Source organism: Neopelma chrysocephalum, unplaced genomic scaffold (genome assembly GCF_003984885.1).
Source record: "Neopelma chrysocephalum unplaced genomic scaffold, ASM398488v2 Primary Assembly neopelma1_85, whole genome shotgun sequence".
Taxonomy (NCBI): domain Eukaryota; kingdom Metazoa; phylum Chordata; class Aves; order Passeriformes; family Pipridae; genus Neopelma; species Neopelma chrysocephalum.
Window position 1 is genome coordinate 2667679 of NW_020897747.1, and position 21373 is coordinate 2689051.

General features: G+C 35.3%; 1 protein-coding gene across 6 annotated transcripts in view; it reads right to left on the reverse strand.

Moving 5' to 3' along the window:
• ATRNL1 (attractin like 1) overlaps window positions 1-21373 on the reverse strand; it is a 531556-nt gene that overhangs the window by 216581 nt on the left and 293602 nt on the right. For all 6 annotated transcript variants that reach the window (XM_027692113.1, XM_027692108.1, XM_027692107.1 and 3 more), the window contains one exon: window positions 3067-3145. In XM_027692113.1, the coding sequence (XP_027547914.1) occupies window positions 3067-3145 (79 nt within the window). The remainder of the gene's footprint in view (window positions 1-3066; window positions 3146-21373) is intronic.

Consider the following 21373-nt stretch of genomic DNA (forward strand, 5'->3'; position numbering starts at 1 on the left):
ATATACATATAATAGAGCCTAAATTAGAATTGCTCAGTAAGATTTGGGCAGTGCTCTGCAAATATTTGTTGAATGAACAATGAATGAGGAAAAACTGGAGAGAATACTTCTAAATTACTGGGAAAATTGAGACATTCCCACTGCACAATGCAAACAACTTGCTCTTGCTTTGTATTGGATTGGGGTCATGCTACATTCAATTTGGAATCAGTAATGTAGCCAAGCATTAGTCAGAGGGCAAAACAGTACAAGGTTCTGAATTTTCAGCTGCACATATGATTCTGCAAATCTTCAAAAAATTATTGGCTTACCTCAACAGCTTGATAAAATTCATTACCAAAAGATCACAAGAACTGGATAGTAATGTTCCTCCTCCTTTAGGGGAAAACAGGCTGGGAGGAACAATAAATGGATGCATAGCTATTAACAGCATACTTTTTAATATTGGTTTGTGTTCTTGTTATATTTCACTTCTTACTGTCGTTTGTGTCCTTATTAAGGATAACATCTAAAGAGTCAAACATTCTTGTGTTTCATGAATGATGAAAAGATGAAAAGCTCATCTGCCAGGTCATGGGCTTTAAAAGTAGATACTTCAGAAATCTTTTCAACAATAGGTTGCCTCTACTTTTATGTTATTCATACAATTTATCTGTATCACTTAATTGAAAACCTTATAAATATGGTTCCATATAAAAATAAGTTTTCTGAGCTACATGAAGGAAACTATTATCAAAAACTTGTACATGACATGTACTGCAGCTGATGAATAGAGGAGAACTTCTTAAACATTTACAATTAATTCATGATGCTACCACACTCTAGTTATGTGAGAAAACAAAGTTTCTCTAGTTATACTCAAGGAAAGCATGAACTTCTGAGACTTTTAATCCCCTTGCCAAGTACGTCTTTCTGTTTTGCTCTTCCGAAGAAGCTGATTTATAGTAATGTTGCATTTATCAACCAGCTTATATGAACTTTCATATAGTCTTAGAAATGCTTTTTGGTGACATTAGGAGAATAAATCTTGGAAAACTTCAAGAAATTTTTATACGAGAATGTGTTCTTTATCAGATGATGCCTAGAGACAGCATTAAAAAACATTTCAGAAATATAGGTAAGCAACCATAGAAAACAGACTAGACCCACTAGATCTGTAAATGGGTATGTTTGTGTTTGTTCTTAAATGCATCAATAAAACAACCTCATTAACATGAGAGATTAAATCAATGAATTACTACATTCTATCACGATACAATTTTGCACAGAACTATTAAGTACTGAGACAAATTTGAATGAAATATTAATAAGTTGAACAGAATACTGTAGCTTAAAGTAACTTTTATCTGTATTTTGCAAGTAATAACAAATAGATGAGCATTTGCCTTTAGAGGCTGAAAATGCTTAACAATATTCATATGAATTAAAAAAATACCTGAAGGAAATAAGTACTGAAAATATACATTTTTCTTTGTAGCACCAGTTTAAGCTAACTCTTGGTGTTAGTACACTATAATTTCAGTGAAGGAAAATTATAAGTGCTAGTTACCTGGCACTTTTAAAGCATATACAAATTCACTGCAGATATACAGTAAAAAAAAATGTTATTCAAACATTCATAGTGGCTGTATACTAAGAAGAAATAATTAAGTAGACAAAAGATTGTCCTTAAGAAAAAAAAAAGAAAGAAAATCAAGATTACAGTTCATTAAGCAAGTGTTTTTTCCGAAAATCAAGATTAGAAGCTTCAAGGGCACGAAAAATCACTGCCTAAAAATTATAGATCTTATTTATGAGAACAAATTGAAATAAAACTACTATCAGTATAAAAACATGCTTTATACATGTAGCAGCATCCATAACCAAAGTTTGATCTCATCTAAATGTAATGATTTGTTAAAAAAATAAGAACAAATATTTGATCCAAATTTTTGAACACAGCTGTAAGAATTTAGACAACAGAATAAGGTGATTTAATGCATGAGTGTTTATTGAAGGGTTTCAATTGTATCACGGTTTTAGTGACGGAAATACTGATATTCAGAGAGAGAAAATTTTTTTCAGAATTTAAAAAAATATTACAAGAAAAAAGAGATAATAAAAAAAGAAGACAGTATAAGCTCTTTGCAAGAGAGTTTTCTCCTACTCTGTGTTCCAGTGACTGTTGATAAAAACACAGCAGAAGTCACAACATTAAATACATTACTGGAAGCCTGAAATGCTACACTATGATCCTCTGTTCATTCAGCTTGCCAATGTCTCTACACTACTATTTTGAGACTATTGAGAGAGTTGTGATGCATTAAACAGCAAAACCAACCAGTCAAAAAAGGTGTTTCAGCATTTTTGCAGCCTCACCTCGAGTGCTGTATGCAGCCCAACAATTTAAGAGGGATGTGAAGGTACCTGAGTGCGTCCAGAGGAGGGTAACAAGGCTGGAGACTGGGATGGAAAGAATGTCCTATGAGGAGCTGCTGAGAAACCTGGAGTTGTCTAGTTTGGGAAGAAGAAGCCTGAGGAGCAATCTCATTGCTCTCTACAGCTTCCTGATGAGGGGACAGGGAGACGGAGTTGCTGATCTCTTCTCCCTGGGATCCAGGGATAGGATGCACGAGAATGCTTCAAAGCTGCATTTGATTGGGCATTAAGAAACATCTATTTACAGAGCAATGGTCTAACACTGGAACAGGCTTCTTAGAGAGGTGGTCAGTGCCCCAAGCCTGTCAGTGTTAAAGACGTTATTTGGACAATGCCCATGCTTTAATCTTTGGTGAGCTCTGAAGTGGTCAGGCTGGATTATCCTTGTAGTTCCCTTTCAACTGAAATATTCTATTCCATTCTAAATATGCCACCATAAAGAAAATTTAGCTTTCTGCAGCCTAGTGCTGCAATTTATCTAATTCTTGACAGATGAAAGAAACAAAATTTTCTTCTTCAGTATAAAAAGTCAAGGGTATAAAAAGGATATTTAAATTGTATATACAGGAGAAAGTGGAGATGTGATAGTTCATCAAAGTTCTCAACTTATTCTGAAAGATAAAGCTACTACAATAAAGTTTTTGATACCTCTCTCCGTCGAGAAGCCCAACAGGTTTGTTTGATTTTCCAAACGACAGCAGCTACCAGCAGTAAGGATAAGAAACAACTGCAATTACAAAAGAAAAAAAATAATTGTAACATAATGGTGTGTAAAAGCTTACATTTTAATGGTATCAAAGGTAACAAAAAGACATTTAAGCATGGGAAAAAAAACCCCAAAATAAATAGAGGAACACTAAACTCTACCAGGATGACAAACAAGTCAACCATCCATGTTCAAATTCAAAAGCAAATGCACGACTCTAATGCTGTAGTTGTCTCCTGGAAATGTTATTACTGTCTCCATCAGCAGGGGATAGCTCCATTACAACTGACCACATACTCACAACAGTCTCAACAAACATGTAATGCAAGTTCCACATTTGGTAGATGGGAAAAGAGGATGAAGTATACTAAAAAATTATACCGATTTATAGTTCTCTCACTTTGTAAATTCTGAATAATTTCCTGGGATGCAGGAACAATAGCTATGCAGGGAATATAATTAGTTTGAGGAACTGGATTTGCACATGAAAATAGGCCTGTTTTATCATATTGAGTATTTCTATGGCTAATTGCCCAGGGAAAACATCTCCAAGGACATCACCACATTTCAGTCCCAAAGACACAACAGAAGAATTTAAAAAAAAATAAAATTATTAAACACCTGCAATTCACAATCAGAGCATATGCCTTCCCTCTGGCTTCAATGTCTTTGTATTGTAACATTTAACCCATAAAGTATTTTGGTAGAAAGATCATTGAATTCAACCTCTTTTAGTGAATTTCTGGATACTGACAAAAGGCTTGTAAAGCTGACACCGAATGTAAGCACTCAGATGATCTTTTAGCTTTTTAGACAGCTTCTTTTATAAAATTATCTGGATTTAATAGTTGCGTGAAGAACTTTCAGTCATGTTGGCACCTCTGCTGTACATGCTGGTTTCAATTAATACAACCCTTTAACTATTGAATTATGCTAGGTATCCACAACTTTTTTTCTGCAAAAAGCTTCAAAATTTACTCCTTAATATGGGAAATACCAAGATTACCTGAAGCAGCACAGTTCAGAGGAGGTACTGTGCATAAGTGCAAAATAACAGCAGTCTCCCTCTCTCCAGTCCCCTTTGAAAACAAGTATGAGTTGACTGTGAATTAATATTTGGTGTCCAGAACAAAAAAACTCCACTGACAACTAGAATAAATCCAGTTCTGTAGCAACATATTTTAAGCTTTTTAAATCAATTACAACAATCCTAAACATCCACTGGTCAGATTACAATCCTAAACATCCACTGGTCAGATTACAATCCTAAACATCCACTGGTCAGATTATGTGACCAATACATCTGTTCTTGAACAGGCAGCAATCACAAGTATTGAGGCCATGTTGCTGAGAACACAGCTGCGTTGGGCAGGGCACGTCTCTAGGATGAAGGACCACCGCCTCCCTAAGATCCTGCTTTATGGTGAACTTGCCTCCGGCTGCCGCAAGAGAGGAGCCCCAAAGAAAAGATACAAGGACTCCCTGAAGCAACAACTCAGCCTTGGCCATATTGACCACCATAACTGGTCTACTCTGGCCTCCAATCGGGAAGCCTGGAGACACACCATTTATAACGCTGCTGATGCTTTTGAGAAAGCACGCAGGATCACCCTTGAGGAGAAAAGACAACGCAGAAAGAATCGAGCCTCGCAGAATATACCATCTAAGGAGTCTTTCTGCTGTGTCTTTTGCAACCGGACTTGCCTTTCTCGTATTGGCCTTTTTAGCCACCAACGCGCTTGCAAGAAACGTGGGTAGAGCCCTTCCCAAATCTTCGTTCGCGAAGCCTAGCCATGATAAATCAATTACTACTTACAAATACTATTTCTCAGAAATGTTTTAAAAGAGAAGTTGTAGAAAGTTGTACTATATACTGTACTGTCTAGGTAGTAACTGCAACTGATGCTTAGGGGCAACATCAGCATACTGACATGATGCTACAAACTAGGATTCTGAGCATGAGGTAAGGGTAGGCCACTTCACCTTACTCTTCTCCTCCTCCACAGCCCTTCCAAAACCCACTAACTAGGGAAACAACAGCAACTCTGACATTATGAACTCAGTGCTCCTGCATTTTGGAAAAGGTTAATATATTCAAGACAGCTGGACAGGAGAAACAAAATGTTCCTTGCACTGTGTGACTGCTTTATTATGACTAGGAACTGGATCTCTACCCTTAGAAAATTCTGCCCTATACATTTATTAATTTCTTGCAGTTCTCTTAAGGTAGTAGAATAAAAAATATTCATGGTTGTGGCTGAAAGAGTTCAGACAAATTGATTCTGAGCTTCATACATCAATGGAGCTGGGCCACACGCTGAATTTTCTTGTAATCAGTCAAAACATAAATTAGTTTATATGCAAAGTCAAAATCAGAGATGAGTGTCTCAAAGACACACCCATAAAATACTATGAATCATTGGAATTTACAGCATTGAGAATGTGACTTTTGTATAATCTCTTCCCTGCAAATAAATATTTTACTTTCTTCTAAGGGTTTTTTTGGTTTTGTTTTTTTTTTTTAATATAAATAGTCAGAAGGAAAAAAACATCAAAATTCATGTTAATGAAGAGAAAAAAGACATGGAAAATAGATTTTGTCAAACTAACCTGATTCCAGGCTGTGGTGAGATAATAGCTTTGGTTTATTTAGGGCAATAAAAATTAAAGCTGACTGCAAAGGATCTCACAATATCAAGTGACTTGGCAATAAAATAAGAGAATGAAATTCAGTGCCAATGAACTGAAGGCAATGTGCACAGGAAAAAAAAATCAACAACTAGCTACAAATACACAATGATAGGTTCTAAATTAGCAATTACCACTCAAGAAAATGGTCTTGAAGTCATTGCAGATAGTTCTTTGAACATATCAACTGAATGTTTAGCGGCAGTCAAAACAGAAAATAGGATGTTAAAAGAGATTAGAAAAGGAATAAAGAACAAACCAGAAAGCATTGTGATGCCAGTGCATAAATCTATAGTATGTCTGTATCTTGAAGCAACCATTGCCTCATCTCAAAAAAAACTAAGCTGAACTTAAAAGGTATAAAGGAATACAGTCTACATGGCTGGGGGATGAAATGGTAGTAGAAATAATTTCTTTTCAGCTTTGAAACAATAGGGAGTTGAAGTGAGCCACGATGAAGACACTGACATCACAAAAAATGTAATGGCAGGAGTGGTATAGATGGATGCTCTCCAATCCCCCAGTATATTTCTTAGCTCCTTCTTGTGACACAGATAAAAATAAAATAAAGTGCAGTGCAAAATAAATGAATTAAAAATTGGCTAAAATAGGAATTTTCAGAAGGGGACGAACACCAGAAAAGGAAATTTCCAGAGTATCAGATGCACTCAGTTTGATAGGACAAATATATTGTAGCTGAGAGGTCTATGCATGACCCAAAGACTGAAAAGAAAATGGTTAATAATGGTTAATGGCACAGAGTATAAAGAGATTGTACAATGGTCAATTTTTTACTTATTTTTTTTACACATAATCACTGCTAAGTTATACTTAGGAGAACAAGGAATCCAGGCCTCATTTACATTGCAAATGATTTACTTTCCTCTTGGAATGAAGCAATTCCCAAAACAATTTAGGGACCAGTGTGAATGACCAACTCAGTACGAATTACTACTGGGATCTGAAACAAAAAGGGTTAAAACAACCTTTCTCAGGTGCACAGTAGTGAGTAGCACTTGGGAGATGAGTTTATCACTCTACATGGTATTGTCACAAGAGATACTATCAGATTTGTTCTTAAAGTTCTGGTATTTGCATTTTTTAAAGGAGATTGGAAAACATGGTGAGAATTGAGAGAAGAATCACAATAAATATTCAAATGTTGGAGAAAATCTTTTACTAACAGTGACTTAAACCTAATCATTTCACTTTTCAAAAAGATCAAGTGGCAAATTGCCTACAGTGTGTATGAGTTTCCATGGGGAGAAAATACCAAGACTCTCCTTTATGCAGCACATAAATGTTTCTGTATCATAAAATAATGTAAACATATACTGAAAAAAAAAGAAGACTTCACTATGCTGCAATGACTAGATAATTTAAGATATAGAAAATGGATCGATGGTAAATAGAGAATACAAAATTTAAATGGTCATAGATTTTGTCCACCATTTCCGACTCTCTAGTAGAGACTCTGAATGATATCCAGGGATGTATAAATGCCTTTGTAATGCAGATGGTTTATGAAATGCTGATCCAGAGTAGAGAGTGAATGACTTTCTGCATTTATCAATGTAAATCTTCCCAATAAGAGAGTTGTCATGCTAAGAAACACTTAAAATCACAGCAGCCCAAGCATTATCAGGATTTTGTAGTCTCTAGAACAAAGAAATGAACCCCCCAGAAGATAATGACATAGCCTTGCACAGTTCCCCCATGTGGAAGAAAATAGAAGGAAACACTAAAAAAGCATGTTTGAAAATGAGAAACTCATCACCAGTGGCCTGTATTACAGGCTGAATGAAAGTTATCATCTTAGTGTTATTTTGGAGACAATAAGCAATTACAGAACAGATGTACTTAAGAGGAAGATGCCTTGAACATGTTTCATGCCCAATTCAGCAGAGGAAAGTGGCCAAGGAAGGGCTGCAAGAGTCCAACAGCGCCTAGCAGGGAGGTCTAGACTAGGCAGATGCTCTTCCCAGAATGGTTCTGGGTAGTACAAAAAGAGAAATGATGATTTAACAGAACACAGAAAACTGCAAGGATTAATTACTGTCTGCACAACTATTTTTGCAAGGTAGAGAGTAAGTTTTTAACTTACAGAGGTGACATTTAGGCATATTTAATACTGTTCACAGAACTGGCTGAGGAGAGGACTGTTTTCCATAGCTGAGAAATGAGTTTCTGTGAGTGTGTTTAGGAGGCAAACTGAAAACTGTAAAGGAAATTAGAGGATATGTTGCTGCTTGGTATGCGCAAATCTAAATAAAATCTGTAGGTCTTTAAAGAAACTCAAATTACAAGAATAAATAGAGGGGAAAAGCTGTGAAATGTAATGGTCAGCATGTTTAGACTAGATGAATTAATGACGCATTTGTGCCTTAAGCTCTATGAATGCATTATAAATACACTATAGAATTCCATATTTTCATTATATATTAATGCCTATAAGTTACTTATTGTAGGAAAATAGCAATTGTGTTAAAGTGAAATAACTTATGTATTTTTGCAGTGATGTAAAAGGAGCTATTTTCTGAACTAAATATAAATATTTTAGGGACCAATATTGTAAACGGGAGGTAAACAGAACAAAACAAAACTTGCCATCCTTTGCTATTTCTTGTCTCATTCTCTTATTATTTGACACTAAAAGAGAAATCTAAGGAAAAAAAGTATGTAAACATTCATGCAAGAATGATTGTTGTTCCTATGGTTTAGCGTGGATCTGGAGTGCAGTTTTAAACAAACCCCTGATTGCCCCTGTCGGACTATCTTGGTGATGCAGACATGATGTAGAAGCTCAACTGGAAGATGCACAATGTGCACTCCAGACCCATGGGCTTTCAGTCCATGAAGCTAAACCAGAGGTAGTTCAATGCAAAAAAAAAAAAAAATAAAAAATCCATAAGTCCCCCACATGACACATTGTGTGGGTGTCAGGTCCTTAGCACCGTTTTACTCAACAGGTGATCTATTTGTCCATGCTGCTCACTAACAGAAAAATAAGCACCCAAATTACTTTCACAAAAGTTATTTAGGTGCATAACAGACTAATTTACTGCCCACATGTGTATATTTAGACATATTTTATAAGCTCCAAGTCTTTTTATGAAGACAGGAGTTTGACCATCAAGGCAACTATTGCTTAATTTCTTGAATCTTGCAGTGCAGAGACAATAGTTAAAAATGCCTCTAGATCCACAAACCTCTTGCCCACTGACATCACTTTATTTTACAAGAGCACAAAAATTTACAGTTCCTTAATCAGCAATCTAAACCGTGGCCCTATACTGTATTAATGTTTCTCCTTCAAAATATGGTATTTTTAAACATGAGCAACAATTAATTATATTCAATAAAACAAACTGATGATAAATCTTTTTAATGTAGACACATGCAAAGAAAAAAGTCTCATACCTACATTAATGTTTTTAAATTAATACTGCAAAAGTTTTCTAACAGATCACATTAACTGTTTTTCTAAGAAATGCTTTCCTGACACATTATTTACTATCTTTTCATTGGCAAATAGAGCACATTTTAATTGATACGTTATAAAGTAAGCACAATGCTAAAATAAAAATAATTGAACAATTATTTTCCTAACACCACGACTTTAAATAGCAATTATTGTCACAGCAATTGATTTCTCTCATTGTATTTGACAAGAACATTGTGTTTATGATTATGATGTGCTGGGTTCAGCCATCCCTGTGTTAACTACTATACACATGGCAAGCAGCTCCAAAGATTTCAACAAGATCATCTGAAGCACAAAGCACTGTAAACATAATGAGTCTGATAGGTATGACAGCAGTATAAATTTTTCTAAAATTTTTTTAATGATTAATTAAATCGCTCTAAATCATAAAGTTTTATAAACATCATTATAAGTAGGACTTTTTCAGTGAATAGCAATTCTGAATGATTCTAGGAATTAAGTGTTATAATTATAAATTGTGTAAAGACTTAGAGTAAAGTAGTCTTGGCTAGCAAAGAAGTAGGATGTGCATCTTCCAGTTCATGGTAATGCACTGTGTGGGGTCAGGGAAACCAATCTTGGCTGCAGAGCCAAGACATATCAGCCAGTAGTGCTGAATTCCCAGTCTAAGAGAGCTCTGGCTGGCTGGCACAGCCAGGGAAAGGCACAGCCCACTAAACCAGCATTGTCATCGAGGTGATTCAGGAATGTCCTTCTCTTATTCTTGCTACTCAGGAGAAATACTACCAGCATCAGCAGCTCCATGCACTGGTTCCCACACTCCATTCTCTGGAATGATCAGCTAATAGCTGCAATCTTTCCCTCTTCACCTACAAATATTTCATTGCTGCACATCCTTAAATATGGCAGTGCTTTTTCCATCAGCCTGGATCTATGTTCTATTCTGAGATTTTTCCTGCCTCTGTTGTTTTAACAAAGCAACAGTTCTCGAGTTTCAACTTGTCCCCTGCAGTTTCTTTATGAGGTAAAAGAATCCAAGGGAAATTTAATTCAAATGTGAACCTTATAATCCAAAAGCCATACAAAGGGTTCAAGCACTCAGTTCTTGCTTTCCAAACTGCAAATTGAAAGAAATGCCTGAATATGAAGTAAATTACCTACAATGGTATTTAAATCTTCAAGTATTACCAAAAATAATTTAAATGCAAATTTGTATTTATTTATTTGTGTCTCAAATGGAATTCACACCAGTTAAGCAACACCTTTCAAGTTCATTTGAAACTAATTACATGGATAATTCTTCTTATCCAGATGACTGATAAAAATGTTATTTTTGGATGCAGTCCTGAAAATCCATATATTCCTGTAAATAATTCTTGCATCAAGTGTCTCAAAATCCCTTTCTCACATGTTCACAACTACCAACCTTATAAAAATAGCTAAAAAGAAAAATATATGGCCTTCTACTAATCTGGTCTTCCAAGCAGAACACTATGTTTGGTAAGAATGCAATGAAAAGGATATTCATGTTAGATTTGTTTTACTGTGTCACGGTTGATTAACCAGGAACAGCATCTGCAAAAAGATACAGTTCACAAAATTACTGATTTAGGTTTTAAGTTCAAGATTTACAAACATTACAAGAGTGTAATGAAAATATCTTAGCTCATGGATTAAAACTCTCTATTAATATATGGAGAGTCAACTGAAAACATTTTTCTTTAATATATGCAAAACTGATCTGTTTGCCCTTTTCTGCAGTTCTCACAGCAAAGGAATTGCCATGAACATCTCTGTAGCTATAGAAAACACTAACATATAGTGTTTTAATAAAAAAAAAAAGAAAATGGAAAAGAATAGGTTTTAATGATTTTAGATACCTGCTATTCAAAACAGTGCTCTTCAAAGCCAGCCTAACACACACAAACTGAATACTTCTGTCTGGAAACAGATGTAACTGATACTTGTTCTCAGAATAAAATAAAAGGAAGAAGAAAGGCTGAGTTGGAGTCATGGACAGACTGCTTGGGCTGCTGAGTAAAAATTCAGTTCAGAAAGTAAGACAACACATTCTCTTTCCCCAGCAGATGAGATATTGATCATTGATGATCCCAAGCTTTATAAATAAAATATTTTCCGAGACAATGGGTTGGGGGAACCCTACTCTTGTGTAATAAATCCCTGTTTTTCTGTGCATTAGAACCAGATGTTTTTGTGAAGGAAAGCAGTTTGGCGGACCAGCATAACAGATCTTTCTACAGAATTTCATCTTCCACACAGTAGATGGATATGAAGATGAAAATTTATTTCTATCTTGGAGCACTATTATTGACTATGGCAGGAAGACTGTACAGGAATTCCTCAGAAAGTAGCTCATTCCCTGGTCTTATGAAGAAAATTACCTGGAAAACACAGGGCTGTTTTAACTTAGGTTAAAGTAAAGAAACCTACTAAAATCTCAGACCATTGATCTTTACACATATCACGTAGCTGCATCATGATGGTGGCCACTGAAGGGCACACTCAAACATGAGCAAAAATTCTTAAGGGATGTTTTTTAAAAATGATAGATAGTGCCTAAATCTCAGAACTTGCAATAACATTTTTTGAATCAGTAGTACTCCGGAGGGTGTGGAATTTTATATCCTCTAGCAGTATCTGACCCAAACATCATTTCTCATAGCGTATGATCTGTGTTACAGCTATATCTTAAAAAACATTTAAAGTAAAGCCCCTTTAAGAAATCATCTCATATATGGCTACATGCTCAATCTTCTCAAATACCAAACCAAACAATTTATTCCAACTTCACAAAGGTAGCACTAGCTTTTAGGTACTTCCTGAACAACTCTAACCTGGCAGCGATCATGAGATGATACCATTGACCTGTTGTAGCTGAATTCTGTTGCACAGTTTGCACTATTTTTTTTTTTTGAGCAATTCTCATTAACCAATCATCAGGCCATCAAAAACTGCCCAGCCAAACAACAACCAAAAAGTAAGGAAGGACATGTGTGATCCAAGCTCAGTATTACTTCCACAAGATAAGTCTGAATTATCCCAATTGTACTATTTTCTAAAATATCCAAGAAGTTTGCATCACTGAAGCCTGGACCATTTATGTATGTACACTTCGATTCCACTCAAAAAAATTTCCAGTATACCTGTGTGAAATATATGTGAATATACATTTGATACATATAAAAATAAAATATAATAAAATAATGTAGGTATTGTGGGAAAAGAACGGGACTTTTAGAACGTGATCATTTTAGTACTTAAAAAAGTAGTAAAATAAATAACAACAAAAATCAAAGACAAGTCTATGAGCTGCCTCTACTCGAGCACTTCTACCAAAACCACCTGTACTCTGTGGGGCAGCACAGTATTCATGGTAGGCAATCACGGATTCACCCAAGCACCCACACTTAGCAGCACAATGCATTGCCTGTGCATACAATTAAGTGTAAACAAAGGTTTAGATCCCCAGGCTGACGTTCTCCAGTTCTTTTGCATGTGAAGTGTAACTTGTTTGGGAAGTAATGAAGATGTATTGTAGTAAAAGATGCTTGTTCCCTTTCAGTGCCCCAGAGCTCTGGTAAATGTTTGTGATGGGAGCAGCCTTTCTGTTTTGAGACTGGTTTTGGCAGTGGAGATCTGTAACATCGCACAGGAAACAGAATGATGGTCATGGGCAAAGGAAAGTAGTACCCCTGTGCCACGGAGCTTTCTGACTGGTTTCCACAGGACCACTGCTGCTGATATAGCCCAGGACTTTTGGACTGCTACACATCAGTTAAAAGAAATACATGAAAGGGAAATGAACCTTAAAAACCAAGACACTGCCAAAAGCCTGCTCTAAGTCTCTACAGCAGCACTTTATAATGACTGTTAGAGACATAACAAAAATAATTTTGTTGAGGAATATGAGCAAAATTAAATAAAATGATAAACTAAAACATCAATAATAGTATTAATAAAGCTTCCCAATTTAAGCTCTAAATGCATAACAGAAAACAGAGAGATTGAAGTATCAATGATGTCAACTGTATTTTATATAAATTGTGTTTTAAAGTATGCAGTGGCAATGAAATATCAATATAATACATATTGGTTTATTACTAAGAACAGCTACTATGTTCACATAAAATAATTTATTAATATATATTGAATCCAGAAAAGCAACTTAATCCTTCCACTCCTGAGTCATAAACTCCTATAATAGCTTCAAATCATCTCTGACAACTGTCTGGGTAAAACCTGGGTTTATTGGTCTTTCCTGTGCAATGAAACACCCTCTGGAAAGTAAGAAAGAAAGAAATGTTTGAATAGGGAACTTATAATTTGCAGGAAAAATTACTAGGAAAAAAAGTATTGATCTTTTTCCACTAAGTACACGTACCAAAATCTTATAGAGAATGGAGGGGGATATTAAATAACCTTATTAAAGAAAATAATTATTAAAAAGTAACTATATAAATGCACACATACATATTTTATATTTCTATTTTCCTACATACATAATTCATGTATATATACATAAAGCTGTGTTTTCATCTTAAATATACCACAAGCCATATCAAAAGCTACTACAGTAAAGTATGAATGAATGTTCAGTTATACAAACAGCCTGTATACAACTAAAAAGGAAAAATGGATACAGTATACATCAAGATGCTATCCAGAAGACCAACATTCCCACTTAATTCTGTCAATACAATATCAGACTAAAGTGAACCATGTAAAAGGACTCTGAAATATATTAGGCAATAAAGCTCTAGATGTGAACTTTAACTCTCAGTAGTTCTTCCTTTCACCTCTTTGAAGAAGCAAATAAAAAAGATTTACAATCAAAGGGGTTTAATATCACGTAAACTGAAATTAATCTCCAAAGAATAAATAGAACATCACATCCATAAAGTGTGATTATGTTTCTTTTACTCATGGAAAAGACTTTCATATTTCATATAATTTTATGGGTTTGCCCTTCATGGGTGAAATACTCTATATTTCTCTCAACAAGTGATGTTGTATGTAAAAAAAAACCGCCCAGATCTAAAAAGAAAATAAAAATAATTTATGACCATTGAATCTGTGGACAAATCATGAAATATAGAATTCAATATTTTCTGCAGTAGGTTTCCAGAACCATTAGAAATTGAACATATTGTTTCTATTTCAAAATAGTTGTGCTTTCACTTCTGCTTTTTTGCAATGGTTTTGCTGATTTATGCTAATTCAGAATTAATACTTAATGGGGGAAAAATTACTCTTTTATTCTAATTACTGTCAATTAGTGAATTTGAGGAAGAAGAACTGTCACCAATGCCAAATTTCAGCAGCCTTCCAAACCAAAAGATTCACATTATCTCATTTTTTTTATGTTTTCCCCTCATTCTTACCTTTCACTGCACTCTCTAGTGAAGCTGTTATTCTTTGATAATAAATCACAGAAACATAAAATGCATTTAGAAAGTCACACACCGTCAGCATTGTTTAGCATAATAGACTCAAATATAATCAATAGATTTACAAATTGCTAAAGAACTTTTCCCTTCATTATGTAACATTTCCAATACTTTTTCCAAAGAGGCTAATATATTTGAAGGGGTAGGTGTAAAAAAGTCAAAACATTCCTTATTAAAGCTCTATTAACATGGAATTTTTCTGAAGAACAGACGGAAGACATTTAGGTGTCCAGGCCAAAGAAGCATCATTCAAGAAGAACACTAAAAATTCTGTAATTGTATTGGATAAGGAGTACAAAATCCAAGTCTCCTCAACCTGATATTTAGAATTTCAACTGAAAAAACTCAAAACATATTAGAAAATAAATATAATTTTGAAACTTTCAAACGTTTTCCTAACATATCGCAAAAAATTACAGAAAACTTAGAAAACCAACTATGACATAGAATAGAATTGGGCCACATATGCAGATTAAATTCAGATTAAAACTTAAATAGATTACCTAATTGCTTTTTACTGTGTTATTCTTAGTGCAGCTTTTGGAGTCCATGGCAGAATTTCCATAATTTTGCTTCTTATTGACAAGACATGGCATCCCCACCTTGAATCCCAAGAGATAAATCAAAAAAATCCACAAAACCTTCCCCACAAAGTGCTTCATTTGGTACCAGGAAAATTTACTGAAATGTTTTTTATTAGAATCCCAGTAAATAAAGTTTATTAGATTAATTCCTTTGAATTCAGATGTCTCTTCTCAAAATTAATAATTAGATGTAATATTTTAGCACCTATAAAAATCACAGTATAACACAGAGTCTAACACTCTCTTCTCTCTCTTTCTGTGATATATTACAACCGAACACAGGGACCCTGAATACTTCTCTACTGCCATAAACAGATTGCTCATTTTTTTGATGTCACTCACTCCACAACATGCCACACCGACCACGTCTGCAGAGACAGGCTGGCACCGTGCTTGACAAAGCTGCTTGTCACTTGCTGTAATGGTCAATGACATTATTGCCTGAAGGAAAACACTAATATTTTGTACTTCCTTTATTTTTGGTTATTATTTTCCTTCATCAGCTGTCACCTCACTTTACCATATACTTTTATCTGGAAACAAACTTCTCAAGTTAACTGGTACATATCATAAGAAAACTGAATTCCTTCTCTTTTGAATTAAAATGACAAAAGCAAAATTTCAAGCCCATTTATCACAGATGAAAACCTGTTCTAGTTCTTTTGTTTAAAGCATGGCAGACTGGAGTTTCATAAAAAAAAAGTGACCAGGATTAAGGAGTCTAGAAGAAAAATAGCTGCGAGCGCCAATGTTCTTTTAGTGTAAGAAAACAATTGACTAATCGGATTTAAGAAAATACAGCACAAAATGTAGGAAACCAAAACAAACACAGTGTGAATTATCTACGATGCTTCTTAGGATAAAAAATACAATGCAGCTGTAAAAAGACATATCCTTGTAAGGAGAACATGCCAGAGCTGTCTCAGAGTAAGGGAGCCCACAAAGCACTGAGTCTTAAAAAAAAAATACATGTTTTCTTCAGGGTCTTGAGAAGTGTGTTTCAGGCGCCACCTTCGGAGACCTCTGTGGTGAATACTACCACAGAAGTGGCAGCTTTGGTTCCATTGAGACTTTATAAAAGAAGAAGTGGTGACAAGGTGGTTTTTGGAGTGCTAGGCTACACATCACACATGATGAAGAGTGCAATTTAAGATTTTCTCTTTTTTCTCTCTCTAAAAAAGACTAGGGGGAAAAATTCTTTCAAATCCTTTTACTATTATACAAGTCTTCACCCTACAACTACCCTCTGCACTTAAGCAATTCCAGAACTTATTTCTAGTTATTATGAACTGAACAGAAATTGGGATTCAGCGCTTCAGGAGGCACAACAAACAGCTCACACTTACTGTACTTGATACATAAAGGAAGTGAGTATTCAAAAATTTCAATGGACCTACTTGAAAGAAGGAAAAAGCCACACCTATTTTACATCAAGCAAGTACATAGGCCACATTAAGATATCCGAGCAATTGTTTCATATTTTGAGGAACAGTGTCTGTTGAAATCAAAACATGGCAAGCTCTAGTGCATTCACATGCACTCCAAATGACTCAAAGGAAAAACACAGAAAGAAGAAAAAGAACAAAATAATGGAATACAGGTCTGTTCACTGAGGGATTAAATGACTCATTCGTTGTATTGAAGAGCAACTGATCCAATGGTACTGGGGAATCTCCTTTGCCTGCAGGCCAATATCAGTGGCTGCCTTCTCAGTAAATATGAATTTATCAAATAACTCTACAGTGATGACAAAGATTCTGTGTGATTCAGAGAGTGGAAGACATAAAGCTACATTCAAAATTTCAAAACAAACATTTAAAAAAAGGAAACCCAACTCAAGATTGTCCACCACAGTATAGACGTGCATGTCCCAGTGGAAGTCAAACAACTATTTGCTTCTAAGTGAGGCAAAAACTGTTTAATGCATCACTGAGTAAAAATCAATTTTATTCTAGCCCCAAATGTAAAATCCATTTTGCTAAGATGACTTGATTTTCATGTTACCATAAAATATTCTAATTTAGATTTATAAGGCTCCTACATTTTCTGAGGACACAGCCATGGTGCATGAGATCTGATCCTGACACACTGTTTTGTCTTTCTTATGGAGATCAATATGTGATCTCATGAAGATAAGCATGCCAAAATCTAGCACTAATTTATCATCCTTCATTTTAACAAAAACAAAACATGAAGCCAGGCATACAGAACAAAGAACGTTGGTAGGGAGAAGGAATTCTCCTATTGCAAATTTACACCCAGGACAGCAGACTGAAGCTCTGCAGCTCTCAGGAGCTCTGACACAACTCCCTGAAATGCAGTCACCAGTCCCACTGCAGGAAGCACAACTGAAGGGACTGTTCAGAGATTTTAGCACACAGTCGTACATATGGGGTTAATAAACCTGGTTCTTCAGTATCTGCTGAAATTCCTATTGTAGCTCATGCTTGTCCTTACCTTAATGCCCATCTTCTCCTCCTGCAATAAACACTAGGTATATTTTAAATATTGTTTTCTCTCACTTACACTGCTTACAGAAAGATTTATCAGAAAGAATGTACCTCTGATCCTAAATGACCATAATTTTTTATGGAATTTCTAAAAGCACACGGAAAACAAACTATCAAACTATTCATATTATTTAACGGTGCTCTACTTATTAAAAATTTTAAAATCTTTAATTCATAATAGTAAGGAGACGTGTTATAAAAGTCACTAAAGTATAGTACTCCATTCAGATATAAAATCCACTGTTACTAGCTCCACCCAAAGTGCCAGAGACTATTTGGAAGGAATAGTTCTGGGAGCATAAAGATGTGTGCTCAGAGAAAGTGCTGATTAGTTAGTAGTTGGTACCATGTATTTGAAACAGGCTTTAAAAAAGTAGTTATGACAGTAGCAGATGCATATAATTTCCTATCACAAGTATATTAACAGCTAACCTTCGTCATCTGCACTGATTTCATGCTTGCCTGGTTTCTGATTATGAGCTAAAAACACATTTCTTACCAAAACTCCTGCTTAAGATTATTAATACAAATAATTTTCCAAGAAATGGATGAGTACTATTATAAATTCTGTTATACTGTTAAAATTTTATTTAAAAGCATGTTAAGAAATCAAAATTGGCTCTCAATTCTGGATTTACTCAAATCATATATAATAAAAAATAAGAATTATTGAACAGTCAATTTTTATGCATGATAAAATATGATCTAAAGAAAAAAAAAATAATGTTCTCAGAAAATAAAGCTACTTCCTATACAATTATGCAATGCCCAAAAATGTTCTGGCATCTACTCAGCTAAAACCATATATTCACATAAGACTTGAAAACACTAAACATGTTTTTATCACTTATAGTTTAGGGGAAAAAGCTCCAAACTTTAGCATATTAAGTGTTTTACTGGTCGGAGTAATACAGGAACAGACTTTCTTTAACTGTGGGTACTGCATTTCTTCAGTGTAAGAAGAATGATCATTCATATTTGCTGCCTGTGAAATTTCCTAATGAGATCTGTTCTTCTTCAAAGCAAGTGGAAAAAAAAGTCAGACACTTCTCCATTTGTCTGACAGCTAAAAGTCTTCAAGGCCCTGAGTAAAGCAACACAGATGCCAAACTTTCTATGAGACAGTTAGTAACCTGTTCCTACTCTTACATAACTGATTGCATTTTTATTCTAGAGAAAAAGGTCATTGAACCAGTAGATACAATGAAACCTTCCAGGAGAAAGAGAACGAAATTAAATAAGGTAGGGTTTTTAACTATTCATATCATGGTCTGGAGCACTACAGCTTTAAGAATATTCTGCTTATTTTTTCAAAATAACTTTTATTTCTATAAGTTTTTTGTTCTAGGATATAGAATATCAGTATCTTGGTAGACCAAGCATTAATTGCAAAGCTAATCATAGAGGTTTTGCTTTTATGTAAAGTTTTAAATAAAGTTCTTACAGAACAATAGTTTTGAAATAGTTCCTCTTGATACATCAGGACAGTTCTAAAAATGCTTGTTATTTTGATGTTTCTGAATCAAGCAGCAAAATGTTCATTTCTTCTTTTAGTTTGGAACACACAACCTATTTTAACAGTTTTAAACTACACTTTTGAATGGTTATTGAAAAGCTGTTCCTGTCAAATTAACCTATTTGCTGCTTTGGTTAGGTAGCCAGGGTGAATAGCGTTATGTCACATCCTCAGAAACATGAGAAATACAATACTAGAGGGGAGAAATGCAAATGTACGTTTATCAAAGCATGTTGAAATACGTTTTGTTGTCAAGCACATTCAAATTATCTTTAAACACAATTATTTTCTCAATCAATAATCCTAGCAAATATGACCTGGGTTATTACTGTTACCAACATAATTTGCCACAGTCATAATACACCACATTCCTACCCAGTAAACAAAGGAAAACAAACTCCCACAAACAAACAAAACTAAAAACACACAAAAAAAGAAAGAAACAAACAAACCCTTATTAAAATAATTCTTTTAGACTACAAATCTTTGAAACAAAATATTCAGATAAGGGCTCAAACACTATCAGTCAATATGGAGATGTAGTGGGTTGACCCTGGCCACATACCAGGTACCCACTAAAGCTGCTCTCCCACTCTCCCTCTGCAGCTGGACAGAGGAGAGAGAAAAAAACCAGCTAAGGATTCATGAGTAGAGATAAGAGCTGGGAGAGGTCATTGACTGATTACCTTCATGGGGAAAACAAGACTCAAAGTGGGGATAGTACTTATATTTATTACTAACAGGATAAGAGTCAAAGAGTGAGAAATAAAACAGTCAAAAACACCTTCCCCCCACCCCTCCTTCCTTCCATGTTATCCCTCCTCCCCCCTGCGGTGCAGGGGGAGAGGGAATGGGGGTTATGGTCAGTTGTTTCTGCAGCTGCTCAAAGAGAGGAGTCCTTCCCCTGCTCCCGTGGGGTCCTTGCAAAATTCACTCTTCATTGTCCTGCGACTTTACTTCCTGCAACATACAACTGAAAACATAGATCACCTTTCCCCCAAGGTAAAATCTCCTTGAGGCACACACTGGGTCTCCCCATCTTCTCTCATTACCCACCAGGTACACCCTGGTCCCTGAGCAAAGACAATCCCCCGGGTTTGTCCTTTGGGTACAACTTTGTCCACTAGTGTGAAAAAAATATAAATCAGTTATCGCTACGATTTGCAGTCATAAATATTTGTCAGGTTGTTCAGAATAGTGATCCTGTAGAAATAACATCCAATTTAATGGCTACTGAAAGTTTTAATGGTGTCTAGACTGGAAACTTTTCATTCTGGTTTTCTGTGAAGGGTACACTAAGTACTTTCCCTACATTTATTTACAATACATTGCAACTAATAGTCCAGTGACAATGGTTGCTTCTTTGGATCATCTACATGGACTGACTGACTGCTAGCTCTGCTGTCGGTGAGGATCCCATGCTCACAGCTGTTATGTGTTGGGAGTGTCACTGGGATATTACCCATGATTGGTTTGGTTCTGTGATAAAAGAATCAATGCACTTTAACACCTGTGAAAACCCCATGTCCATGGGCGTAACACTGAAAGAAAGATACACAGAAGGTACTGGCTCATGTCTTGGAAAGAGCTAGTTAGCCAAATCTTGGGAATGCAATGTAATTGATAACTTTTTTCATGTAGTCATTTAATTCAGAACCAACTCAAGTTTTCTTCTCCCTTCTCTTCCCCTCTCAGGTTCTGCTTTGCAAATTGTGCTATTCTTTTTGCCTCTATATTTTTCTTAGAAACACAGTATAAGAGCTCCAGTTCCTAGACATCCTACCTATCACTACAGACACCTTCATACCAATTGAAATGTAGAAGGGTACCATACAACCTTACATCAATATTTTAATTTTTTTTTTTTTGGTCAAACACTATTTCTCATTATAACCATGAAACCTTAGCCTGATTTGTGTGTTTTTTGGAGGGTGCCCTGTCATTAAGGTTTGTAGCTTGCTTGGATCACTGCAATGCACTACTCACAGCATTTCCTGATTCCTTTACATATTTCTGCAACTAGGTTCCAAAGGTGGAC